This window comes from Callithrix jacchus, chromosome 9 (assembly GCF_049354715.1).
Source record: "Callithrix jacchus isolate 240 chromosome 9, calJac240_pri, whole genome shotgun sequence".
Classification (NCBI taxonomy): Eukaryota; Metazoa; Chordata; class Mammalia; order Primates; family Cebidae; genus Callithrix; species Callithrix jacchus.
Genome location: NC_133510.1, coordinates 112,029,941 through 112,042,345, shown reverse-complemented (window position 1 = coordinate 112,042,345; position 12,405 = coordinate 112,029,941). Strand labels below are relative to the sequence as shown.

The 12,405-nt window shown below is 46.7% G+C and overlaps 1 protein-coding gene across 17 annotated transcripts in view; it reads right to left on the bottom strand.

Annotated features, from left to right (window-relative positions):
• The window catches only part of ACACB (acetyl-CoA carboxylase beta), a 166,099-nt gene that overhangs the window by 112,444 nt on the left and 41,250 nt on the right, over window positions 1–12,405 (bottom strand). For 5 of the 17 annotated variants that reach the window (XR_013522093.1, XM_035257511.3, XM_078337199.1 and 2 more), the window contains exon 1: window positions 11,802–12,056. The exons of the other annotated variants lie outside the window; for them this stretch is intronic. Coding sequence is in view for 3 of the 5 variants with exons in the window: in XM_035257511.3 (XP_035113402.1) it covers window positions 11,802–11,848 (47 nt within the window). In the remaining 2 variants the exon portion in view is untranslated. Of the gene's footprint in view, window positions 1–11,801; window positions 12,057–12,405 lie in introns of those variants that run through there. 17 annotated transcript variants of the gene reach the window in all.

Genomic DNA, 12,405 nt, shown 5'->3' with positions numbered 1-12,405 from the left:
CACTGCACTCCAGGCTGGGCAACAGAGTCAGACTCCATCTCAAAAAAGAATTTTTTTTTAATTATCTGGGCATGGTGGCACCTGCCTGTAGTCCTAGCTACTCAGGAGGCTAAGGTAGGAGGATTGCTTGAGCCCAGGAGGTCCAGGCTGCAGTGAGCTAGGATTGCACCACTGCACTTCAGCCTTTCTCCTGCCCTCACATTCAACCTTACCACTTCGCTGTGTATGAAATGCTAGGAAGGGCCAGACACGGTAGCTCACGCCTGTAATCCCAGTACTTTGGGAGGCTGAGGTGGGTAGACCACTTGAGGTCAGGAGTTTGAGACCAACCCAGCCAACACAGTGAATCCTATCTCTACTAAAAATACAAAAACTAGCTGGGCACGATGCCGAGCATCAACTTCAGCTACTTGGGATACTGAACCAGGAGAATCGCTTGAACCCGAGACATGGAGGTTGCTGTGAGCCGAGATTGCGCCACTGCACTCCAGCCTGGGAGACAGAGCAAGACTCTATCTAAAAAAAAAATAATAATAATTCCAGGAAGGAAAACCTTCAGAGATTCATAAGCCTTGTGCCATTGTGTTGTGGCTTCCAAAGGCTGCTAGAACAAGAGTAATTCTGATCCTTGATCCTTTGTAGGAGACCTGCTTTTTCATATTCAGATGCTTATAGGAGATTCCCTCTGTCCCCAGAACTCTGCAAGTTCGCAGTGATGGGCTCAGGTGTGTGTCTGCTTCCACCAATGAGGCTGCACATCTTTCAGGCCTCCTCAACCTGGAAACTTGTCTTCAAATACTTCCTTGATAGGCTGAACACGGTGGCTCACACCTGTGAACCCAGCACTTTTGGAGGCTGAGATAGGCAGATCACTCGAGCTCAGGAGTTCAAGACCAGCTTGGCCAACATAGTGAAACCCTGTCTCTACTAAAAACACAAAAATTAGCCAGGCGTGTGTGTCTTTAATCCCGGCTACTCGGGAAGCCGAGGCAGGAGAATCACTTGAACCCAAGAGGCAGAGGTTCCAGTGAGCCGAGATTGCGCCACCGCACTCCAGCCTGGGCAATAGAGACTCCATCTCAAAAACCAACAACAACAACAAAAACACTTCCTTGATGTCCTTGCCTCCTTTTTCTCTATTCTTTTGCCAAGTCCTCCTATTTGGATGTTGAAATTCCTATACTGGCTTACCGGTTTATGTATTTTTCCCCTCTCCTATTCTCTCTCTTATTCTAGTCTCTGGTTGATCTTCTCAGCCTCATCTTCCGACCATTCAGTGGAGTTCTTCATTTCTGCTCTCATGTTTTGAATGTCTATGAGCTTGTTTCTGGCCTGCAAATGTTGCCTTTGTTATAGCATCCCCTTCCTGTGAGAGCAACATCCTGTCTGACCTCAGCGAGGATATTAATTAGAGCTTTTTAAAGTTCTCTTCTCCAGTGTGGTTTCTGTTTCTTCCAAGCTTCCTGCATCTGCTGGTTTGGACATTGACTTCCATGTGAGAAACTGAACCTCAGGGCTGGACACAGTGGCTCGTGCCTGTAATCCCAACACTTTGGGAGGAGAGGAAGATGAATCACCTGAGGTCAGAAGTTCGAGACCAGCCTGGCCAAGATGGCAAAACCCTGTCTCTACTAAAAATACAAAAAATTAGCCAGGCATGATGGCGCCCACCTATAATCCCCACTACTCGGGAGGCTGAGGCAGGAGAGAATCGCTTGAACCTAGGAGGCGGAGGTTGCAGTGAGCTGAGATTGCACCATTGCACTCCAGCTTGTCCAACAAGAGCAAAACTCCATCTCAGAAAAAAAAAAGAAAAAGAAACTGGACCCAAAATTAGGGACACCTTGTTCCACCCTTGTGACTACAAGTGAGAAGAGAATCTCTGAGACTGTGGTGGACGTGGTTGACCCTGAGCTCAATGTAGGGTTAGGTGGGAGGGGCTGTGTGTTGGGAATCCCCGGAGTCAGTATCTTCAGTGTCTTTCTCTCTTGCTGGCCAGATTCCCCAGAGACAAGTTTTCCAGTCTTCTGCCTGGACAAAAAAGATCAGCCAGGAGCCCCAGGGCAGTGGGAGTGGGGCGATGGGGAAGGTCTGAACATTCAGTGCCTATACAGACCCTTACCTTTTGATATGGGATACAGGCCCCATGCCCTCAACTGTGCCTGTCCTCCCCCGTCCCAAGATCCTCTAACATGTCCCTTTGAACTGCCTACCTTCTGTTGGGGTCAAAGTGGACAGCCCCCGCACAGGAGACAGGGGAAGGGGTCTGGGAGTCTTCCACCCAGTCCTCATTTTGGTACCCTCCTTACCCCTCAGCTCTAGAGGCATCCCTTACTACCAGCCACCATGACTTTTAGGGGTTCTGTGGTGCAGATGGGCAGGGGTCCCCAACTTTGCTCACTGCTTAAGCCTTAAGCCAGTGACCACTCATTCATCTACTTTCCAGCTTCTAAATGATTGATGCTAGGCTGAGCACAGTGTCTCGCGCCTATAATCCCAGCACTTTGGGAGGCCAAGATAGGCTGATCACTTAAGGTCAAGAGTTCGAGACCAGTTTGGCCAACATGTTGAAACCCCATTCCAACTAAAAAAATACAAAAAGTAGCTATGCATAATGACACATGCTTGTAGTCCTAGCTCTACTTGGGAGACTGAGATACAAGAATCACTTGAACCCAGGAGGCAGAGGTTGCAGTGAGCTGAGATCGAACCACTGCACTCCAGCCTAGGGGTGTGTGTGTGTGTGTGTGTGTGTGTGTGTGTGTGTGTGTATGTATTTTTTTAAAATAAGTAAAAAAAGATTGATGCTAATCTCTCCTTCTGCTCTTCCAGGCTAGATAGACGGGTTGCTACTGCTGTTGTTTGCTGGAGGTTTGATAAGAGCCCAATCAGGCGTGCATGTTCAGCTGACTCTCTTAAGGGGGCAGTGGGATAGCCAGGCTGGGATCCATCTACCAGGAATGAGGTCAGAGGTGAACCAACCAGAGGTGTGTCTAGCAACTGGGTTATCAAGCACCTTGAGAGTGCTGGGCTGAGGGGTTCAGAGGTACAAAAGGTGGGGTGAGAAACTGACTCACCTCAAGCACCACCACCAGCATGCCACCATCTACCGTCTAGACAGTGAAGGGCAAAGTCAGAAGCAACGGAGTAGACAGCAAAGAGGAATTCCATTTTATACACGGGCAACCGAGGCCCAGCCAGGCAAAGGGGGTCACTTGGCAAGTCTTCTCACCATGCTAGGCCTTCCCTTTCACGGGACATGGAAAAAACAGTGGGTGCTGTACAAGCCCATGATCAACACTGCTCTCCATAAGAAAAGCCTTCTATCAGACCACAGTCTGCTACATGGCTGTAATCCCAGCTACTCGGGAGGCTGAGGCATGAGAATCACTTGAACCCGGGAGGTGGGGGTTGTAGTGAGCCAAGATCATGCCACTGCACTTCAGCCTAGAGTGAAACTCTACCTCAAAAAAAAAGGAGAATTTTATTTATTTACAAAAAGAGTCAGATGCAACCCAAGGGACATCATTTGCAGACAGATCTCTGATCTAGGGGAAAACATGCTAAAATATTAACAGCCATTATCTGTTTGCTATGTTTTTAAAAATTTTCTGCATAATGTGTTATTTTCAAAAGGAAAAAAGCTATTAATTTTTTAACAGGAACACCCAAAGCTACAGCCATTCCAGTATCCTTTGGGCAAAGAACTCAGTTTCCCCATCTGCAAAACGGGGATAATAACACGTACTTCATTCGTAAGTCAAGACATAGAAATAAAGGGTAAATAAGGTTCTGAGGATGAAATAAGTCAAGACCTAGAGAGTAAAAGATGGTGTTGCTGCGCAGTAAGTGCTGTATTATCACTCAATGCAGTGACGCAGAGATACTGCTGATCTCCCAACATAACCAGGAAGAGGAGCGGACCACTCATCTGCTCCAGGCTCCATGAAGCCCAAGGCCCACTCCCTACCCATCCACGCTCCCCATTCCTTTTTTGTATACATTTAGGGGTTACAAGTGCTGTTTTGTTACAGGGATATATTATGTAGTGATGAAGTGTGGACTTGTAGTGTAACCATCGCTCAAATAGTATACCTGGTATCCAATAGGTAGTATTTTATCCCACTCTTCCCACCCCCCGACCCTTCCAAGTCTCCACTGTTCACTATTCCATACTCTACATCCAGGTGTACACACTATTTAGCTCTCACAGTGAGAACATGTGGTATTTGACTTTCTGAGTTACTTCATTTAAGATGATGGCCTCAGCTGGGTGCCATGGCTCACACCTATAATCCCAGCACTTTGGGAGGCTGAGGCAGGTGGACTGCTTGAACCCAGGAGTTGGAGACCAGCCTGAGCAACATGGCAAAACCCCATCCCTAACAAAAATTCAAAACTTAGGCAGTCTCGCAAGCTCTAATTATTTAAAATAATAATAAAATTAAATAAAAAAAAGAATGTCCTCCAGTTCCATCCATGTTGCTGCAAAAGACATGATGTCATTCTTTCCTTTGGCACAGTAGTATTCCCTGGTGTGTGTGTATATATGTACATGTACACACACACACACACACACACATATACATATCTATACATACAGACATATAGATACATGTATATATGTACATGTCATATGAATTATTTCTATATATACACATATATAGAAATAGATACATGTACACACATACACACACACACACACAAACACACGGGAATACTACTGAGCCACTAAAACATTATACATACATATATATATATATATACCAAATTTTCTTTATCTAATCATCTGTTGATGGACACTTAGGTAGATTCCATATCTTTGCTACTGTGAATAGTGCTATGATAACTATACAAGTGCAGGTGTCTTTTTGCTATTATGATTTATTTTATTTATTTTTTAATTTTTTTTTTATTTTTTGAGATGGAGTCTCGCTCTGTCACCCAGGCTGGAGTGCAGTGGCATGATCTCGGCTCACCGCAACCTCCACCTCCCAGGTGCAAGCAACTCTCCTGCCTCAGCCTCCCGAGCAAGTAGGGTTACAGGTGCCCGAAACCATGTCCAGCTAATTTTTGTATTTTTTGTAGAGACAGGTTTCACCATGTTGGCCAGGCTGGTATCAAACTCCTGACCTCAAGTGATCCACCTACCTCAGCCTCCAAAAGTGCTCGGATTACAGGCATGAGCCACTGCGCCCGGCCTCCATGCTAATTTTATTGTTTTCAACAAATTATGTTAAGATTCTTCCAATGAAAAGAGAATCTGACCTAGCGATTTCTTTTCCTTCGTGTATATGCCCAGTAGTGGGATTGCTGGTGAGAGTGGCAGATCTATCTTTAGTTCCTTGAGAACTCTCCAGACTATTTTCCATCAAGGTTTACTAATCAGCATTCCCACCCACAGCCGCACTCTTCATTCTGTCCACGACCTTCCCTAACTGGCTGGCTTGATCCTTCAGCTTCAGAAAGTCTGAAACATCCCAATTGTACACACACGAACATTAAAATGCTAGCAATCTGACCTAAGGCACAACAATGATAAACTTCATTTTGTGGCCTAGGGGACAAAAAAAACATTCTTGGTCAACATATTGATTTCAAAACTGGTGACAGAGCCCCTCCATCAGGCAGGCCACAAGCCCATTACCGCAGGCTAGGCAAGCGAAGACACAAAGCTGCCTGACTTAGTCTCCAGGCAAGTGGCTATTTTCATTCTTTTTGAAAAAGCTGGAAGCCAACCAAAATTGGCTGTAGGGCTGACCTCCAGCCAGCATTTGCTCCCATTGAAGGAGGATCATCCTAAGTGTCATGCCTTTGTTCAGTGGGAAGCCCTGTCCTTATACAGCAGGGCAAGGGTGAGAGCTGAAATGTTGCAAGGTGCTTTGGAAATGACTTCAGGTACAATCAACAACGGAGGTGTCAGCTAAACACCAAATACAGTCAGCTGCCGGAGCACAAGACCAGGCAGAATAGTATTGAGAATGGAGGAAATAAACATTCTCGAATTGTCCACCATGGACTGGGTAGAGGGGGCTCCTCAGTGAATCTCTACAGCCCTATATAGAGGAGGCTGTCATCTCCAGATCACGATGAGGAAACCGAGGTTCAGAGAGGACCATTTACCTCCAGTTACACAGCTGGCAAGTGGCAGAGCCCTGTTTCTAATCCAGCTCTACCTGACCTCAGAATCTAACTTTAAGGCAGAAAGACAATCTGAGACAAATGGAAGCACCTCTATTAATTGGACTTTTAATACATGTATTATACATATGGCCTCTTATATTGTCTCGCAAATAAGAGGCAAACAGGTATAACACTGAGTTCTTTTTTTTTTTTTGAGTCTAGCTCTGTCACCCAGGCTGGAGTGAAGTGGCACCATCTCAGCTCACTGCAACCTCTGCCTCCTGGGTTCAAGCAATTCTCCTGCCTCAGCCTCCCGACTAGCTGGGACTATAGGCACCCGCCACCATGCCCTGCTAATTTTTATATATTTAGTATAAATTTTATATATTTAGGTTTCGCCATGTTGACCAGGCTGGTCTCGAACTCCTGACCTCAGGTGATCTGCCTACCTCGGCCTCCCAAAGTGCTGGGATTTGAGCCACCATACCTGGCCCTGAGTTCTTAAATTTTGCTCCCCAGGATAATTTGGGGGGAAATTCTGCTTCCCAGGGAGCAATACCTGGAGATATTTTTGGTTGTCACAACTTGGGGGATGTGCTGCTGGCATCTAGTGGGTGGAGACCAGAGATGCAGCTCAATGCCCTACAATGCACAGGACAGCCCCAAGTGTCAACAGAGCCGAAGTTCAGAAACTCTCATAGACTGCAGCCATCCTCCTAGGCCTCGAAGCCAGAATCTACTACTTGTAACCTGTAGAATCCTGGGTAAGTTACTTCAACACTCTGTGCCTCAGTTTCCTCACAGGTTGAAATGAACAGCTTCTCCCTGGGCCTAACCAAAGTAAATAGCTTGTAACACTTCAGCTACCACGTGCCTCTCCCCTAAGGATAGCCCAGGGGCAGGCCCTTAGGCTAGGGTTCTGGCATTAACCAGAGCTTCAATTCCTTCACCTCTCTTTTCCTCTATAAAATAGAGATGGTAACAGCTACTGGCACTGCTGAGAGCTGATTCTGAGCCAGGCAATGCTGTAGCTACTTACTTCTAAACAAGAAAGCAAGAAAGAACACTGTGTAGCCCAGTAAAGGCTGATATCATTCAAACCACACAGCACCACACTCTCCGGAAATAGACCCTTCGAAATTTCTCATGCCACCTGCCCCATCAGTACCTCCTGGGATGAACACCTTGGCTAGGCCAGAGGTGGGTGGGCAAACTAGGACCCATGGGCCAAATCCAGTCTGCCACCTTTTTTTTTGTATCTCCCACAAGCTAAGAGTGGTTTTAACTTTTAAAAATTGTTTTGTGTTTTCTTTTGTTTGTTTTGAGACGGAGGGTCCTTCTGTCGCCCAGGCTGGAGTGCAGTGGCAAGATCTTGGCTCACTGCAACCTCCACTTCCCAGGTTCAAGCAATTCTCCTGCCTCAGCCTCCAGAGTAGCTGGGACTGCAGGTGTATGTCACTATGCCTTGCTAATTGTTGTATTACTATTTTTTTGAGATGGAGTTTAGCTCTTGTTGCCCAGGCTGGAGTGCAGTGGTGTAATGATAGTTCACTGCAGCCTCAAACTCCTAGATTCAAGCAATTCTCCCAAGTCAGCCTCCTGAGTAGCTGGGACTACAGGTGTACACCACCATGCCCAACTAATTGTTTCATTTCTGTAGAGACAGGGTTTCGTCATGTTGCCCAGGCTGGTCTCAAACTCCTCAAGCAACCCTCCTGTCTTGGCCTCCTAAAAGTGCTAGGACTATAGACATGAGCCACCATGTCCAACCAACATTTTTAAATCATCAAAAACAAATAAAAATAATCCTGTTTTATGACACATGAAAGTTATATGAACTTTCTATTTCTCCATCCATAAATAATGTCTGATTGAAACACAGCTGGGCCTATTCAATTACATAACTATGGCTGCTAGTGCAGGAAACAGCAGAGTTGAGTAGTTATAACAGAGACCGTACGGCCACAAAGCCAGAAATATTTACTGTCTGGCTGTTTACAACAGCAGTCTGCTGACCCCGAGCTAGGCACGAGTTTTCAACCCTGACATGAGGAGCTTTACAACAGTCTGATGTCAGATACAAGAGTCTGATGTCAGAGTCCCACCAGCATCTCTAGGGGGCAGAGGTGGGGGTCTCAGGCATCTCTAGGGGGTAGAGGTGGCAGTCCCAGACATCTAGATTTTTCAAAATCCCCCCACCAGGAAATTCTAATGTGCAGCCAAGAGTGAAAACCCTGATAGATCTACAGCCAATATTTGCATGCAGGCAGCTGGCCTTTCAGAGCAGAATTGCACGGCAATGAAATGAGACTCATTAAAAAAACAACTTCTGCCTCCTCATCCCCAATTTTATTTCAAGTCCTTTTGTACTCTGATCCACACTCTTTTCTCTCCTCTCTGAACTCTGACTCCATTCACATGCCAAGGAAAATCAGGCATCATTTGCAACCTCACCTACTTAGGAGTTCTAGCTTCTTAGATGACCCACGCCTTCAGGACAAGATCCCAAATGCCTCCCAACTCCAGAGGGCTCTTTCACAACTGAACTCTGTCTTTACTTATTAGTTTGTGTCAATGTTCGTGCTGACCCAGGGCAGTACTCAAGACCAGCAACTTCCAAACGAACCAAGTTCTTGGTTCTTCCTCAACAAACCAAGAACGAGCCAGGCCTGGTGGCTGACGCCTGTAATCCCAGCACTTTGAGAGGCTGAGTAGTGAGGACTGCTTAGCTCAAGAGTTTCAGATGAGCCTAGGAAACATGGCGAGACCACATCTCTCCAAAAAATACAAAAATTAGCTGGGTATGGTTGCGCATGCCTGTGGTCCCACTACTCGAAGGCTGAGGTGGGAGGACTGCTTGAGCCCGGAGGGTTGAGGCTATAATGAGCCATGAACATGCCACTGTACTCCAGTCTGGGCAACAGAGCAAGAACCTGTCTCAAATAATAATAATAATAATAATAATAATAACAACAACAATTCTAGAAAGGCTTATGAGGGGTAGTCCCTTAGACAGATGGGGAAACAGAGGTTCCGAGGCTTGATTGATGGTACCTACTCCAGAAGATCACGCAGCTCAGTGGTAAAGTTGGATGGTCCAAATCCATCTTTTTAGCAAGTCTAACTTTAAGCTGAGAGAGGAATGATGTAGTCCCCCAACAAGGCATGTCCATATTACTGTAAATAGGGGACCCCTATGTACTGGACTTGCTGGGAGAATTCCAAATTCCTGTGAGTTTTGTAGTGGTTTGTGAAATGGGGATAACAGGCTCCTTGCTGTGCCCCACAGTGGTATTTTGAAGATGCCATGAGGCATACCTGCAAAGCACTTGGCCTGGCATACTGAGAGCACCCCATGAATAGTAGCAGCCATGAATGATGGGTAGTGGGTTGCACCCATCAGTCTTGAATTGGAGTTACTGAGAAGACATCTGGCTTCCCCAGTGGATCCCAAGTTCCTGGAGGACAGAGGTCATGGTTCCCAAACATGTGCGTGACCCTTCCTGCTACCAGATGCAGGCCTTATGCATGGGAGGTGTGCATGGATGTTTATGGACCAGGTAAACATATCCTAAGGAAATAAAGGATGGTTGCAGAGATGCGGCTACAAGGGTATTCCTCACTATGCTGTTGATAATAGCAAAAAAAAAAAAAAAAAAAAGGAGAAACAGTCTGAATATCTGTTACAGAATTTTCTGCATGATTCAAGTTTAGAAAGTCTTCCTACTTACACAGGATTACTTATACTGTTTAAGAGACAGGATCTCGCTGTTGCCCAGGCTGGAGTGCAGTAGCACAATCATTGCTCACTACAGCCTCAATCTCCCAAGCTCAAGCAATCCTGTTGCCTTAGTCTTTTCAGTAGCTAAAACTCCAGGCATGCACCACCATGCTCAGTTAATTTTTTTTTTTTTTTTTTTGGTAGAGATGGGAGTCTCACTATGTTGCCCAAGCTGGTCTCGAACTCCTGAGTTCAAGCAATCCTCCTGCCTTGGCCACCCAAAGTGCTGGGATTATAGGCATGAGCCACCACACCTGGCCACATTTTTTTTTTCAAAGATGGGGTCTTGCTATGTTGCCCAGACTAGAGTGCACTCACAGGAGTGAGTGCTGTGATCATTCACAAGAATGATCCAACTCCAAGAAAGCCTCCAACTCCTGGGCAAAAGCATCCTCCCTCCTTAGCCTCCTGAGTATTTGGGACTATAGGTTTGCACCACCCTGCCTGGCCAGGATTATTCATACATTTTAAGGTACACGCATTTAAAGGAACACTATGAATCCAGTAAAAGTATGTTGTAGGCAGTGATTGGCAAACATTTTCTGTCAACGGTCAGACAGTAAATACTTTAGATATTACCGGTCAATCTCCGTCCTGCCACTCAAATCCACCAGTGAGGTACAAAAGCAGTCATAAACTAGGCATAAATCACAAATCAATGAGCATGGCCGCATTCCAATAAAACTTTATTTGTACACACTGAAATTTGAATTTCAGGTAATCTTCACATGTCACAAAACAATCTTCTTTTGATGGTTTTTTTCAATCACTTAAACATTCTCTGCTTGCAGGCCATACCAAAACAGGCAGCAGGTCACAGTTTGCCAAGCCCAGTGGTAGAAGAATACTTAATGTTGAGTGAAAAAGTGAATTAGAGAGGCCGGGCACGGTGGCTCATACCTGTAATCCCAGCACTTTGGGAGGCCGAGAAGGGCAGATCATCTGAGGTCAGGAGTTCTAGAACAGCTTCATCAATATAGTAAAACCCCAGATTTTAGTCTCTACTAAAAATACAAAAATTAGCTGAGCATGGTGGCATGCACCTGTAATCCCAGCTACTCAGGAGGCTGAGGCAGGAGAATCGATTGAACCTAGGAGGCGAAGGTTGCAGTGAGCTGAGATTGTGCCACTGCACTCCAGCCTGGGCAACAGAGGGAGACCCTGTCTCAAAAGAAAAAAAAGTGAGTTACAGAATTTTCTGCATGATTCAAGTTTATAAATTAAAACATATCTGCACTAAAAAAAAAAAAAACCTGAAGAATATACAACTGTAAACAAAGATAATGGGGTGGAATTATGGGTGATTTTTGTTCCTCTTTTTTGCTTATCTATCATTTTCTGAATTGTCAACAACAGCCATAACATCACTTTGGTAATTTTTTTTTGAAGTGCAGTAAAATGAAGACAAAAAAGAAAACAAACAAAACCAAGTTGATAGAGCTACAAAGCACTCAGGCACTGAGATGCCTACGCTAATCTGCTAAGAAAATGACCCTAAATGAGATGCCTGCTCAAGTTCACGTCGATTCGCCACGGCTTCAGCTTCAAAAAGACCTGCCTTCCACAACCATCACCCTTCTAGAGGCGAAGAAGATAAAGCGGGGCAGGGGTGCCCCTGTCAACGGGCTGATCTTTAGGCACCTGTGTGCTCAGGAGCGCCCTCCTCCAAGCAACGTCACCCCCAAGTCCAGCCTCCTTCCTCCCCTCCCGCCAAGGCCAGCTAGTTTCCAAGGCGGGCACCATCTCCCAGCAGCCAAACTCAAAACCCGTGTTTCTTTGGGTGGGGGTGGGGGTAAAGGGGGTGGTGCTAAGAGGACATACAGCTTGACTTCAGGGGGAGGGAAGACTGCATAAGTTTGTTAAAGATCACGGTCATTCCAACTGCAGGCTTACTTACTTTACTTCGCGATCAGGGAAACAGACCTTGCACTTGGCAGGACTCATGTTGACCACCCCGCCGGCCAATCCCACCGGGCTCCCGCAGGGGTGCAGAGTGAGCACCCCTTAACCGCCTAAAGCCGACTCGAGGCCCGGGGCCCAGCAGGATAGCCAGGTCGCGACCAGGAGGCCGAGATGCGGTCCTAGAGCGCCGCGGGCGGGGTTCTGCAGCAGCCGGCGGGCGCCCAACTTGGCGCTGCGCTTGCTCCATCCCGAAACGCGCCCTGCGCGCAAGTGTCCCAGGCCGACGCGCCCGCCCATGCCCCGCCCACTTCCCGCCCCTACACCGGCCCCGCCCCAGGAGGGCCCCGCCTTCCAGACAGAGCCCCGCCCCCGGCCTGGCCTATCACGGACCCACAGCTGACCTTGGGCAGCCAAAGAGAGCTGCGGAAATTTTTTTTTTAAGCCTCTCTTCTGCTTTGCTCTCCAGCTCCCCGACTGCAGAAGAGTTCTAGGGTGGCACACCCCTACATATTGGCAGCGATTGCTAGGCTGGAATACACACACGATAGGGAAGCGGTGGAAACAACGGGAAATTTAAAATGTGAGGCAGAGGTCTCCAC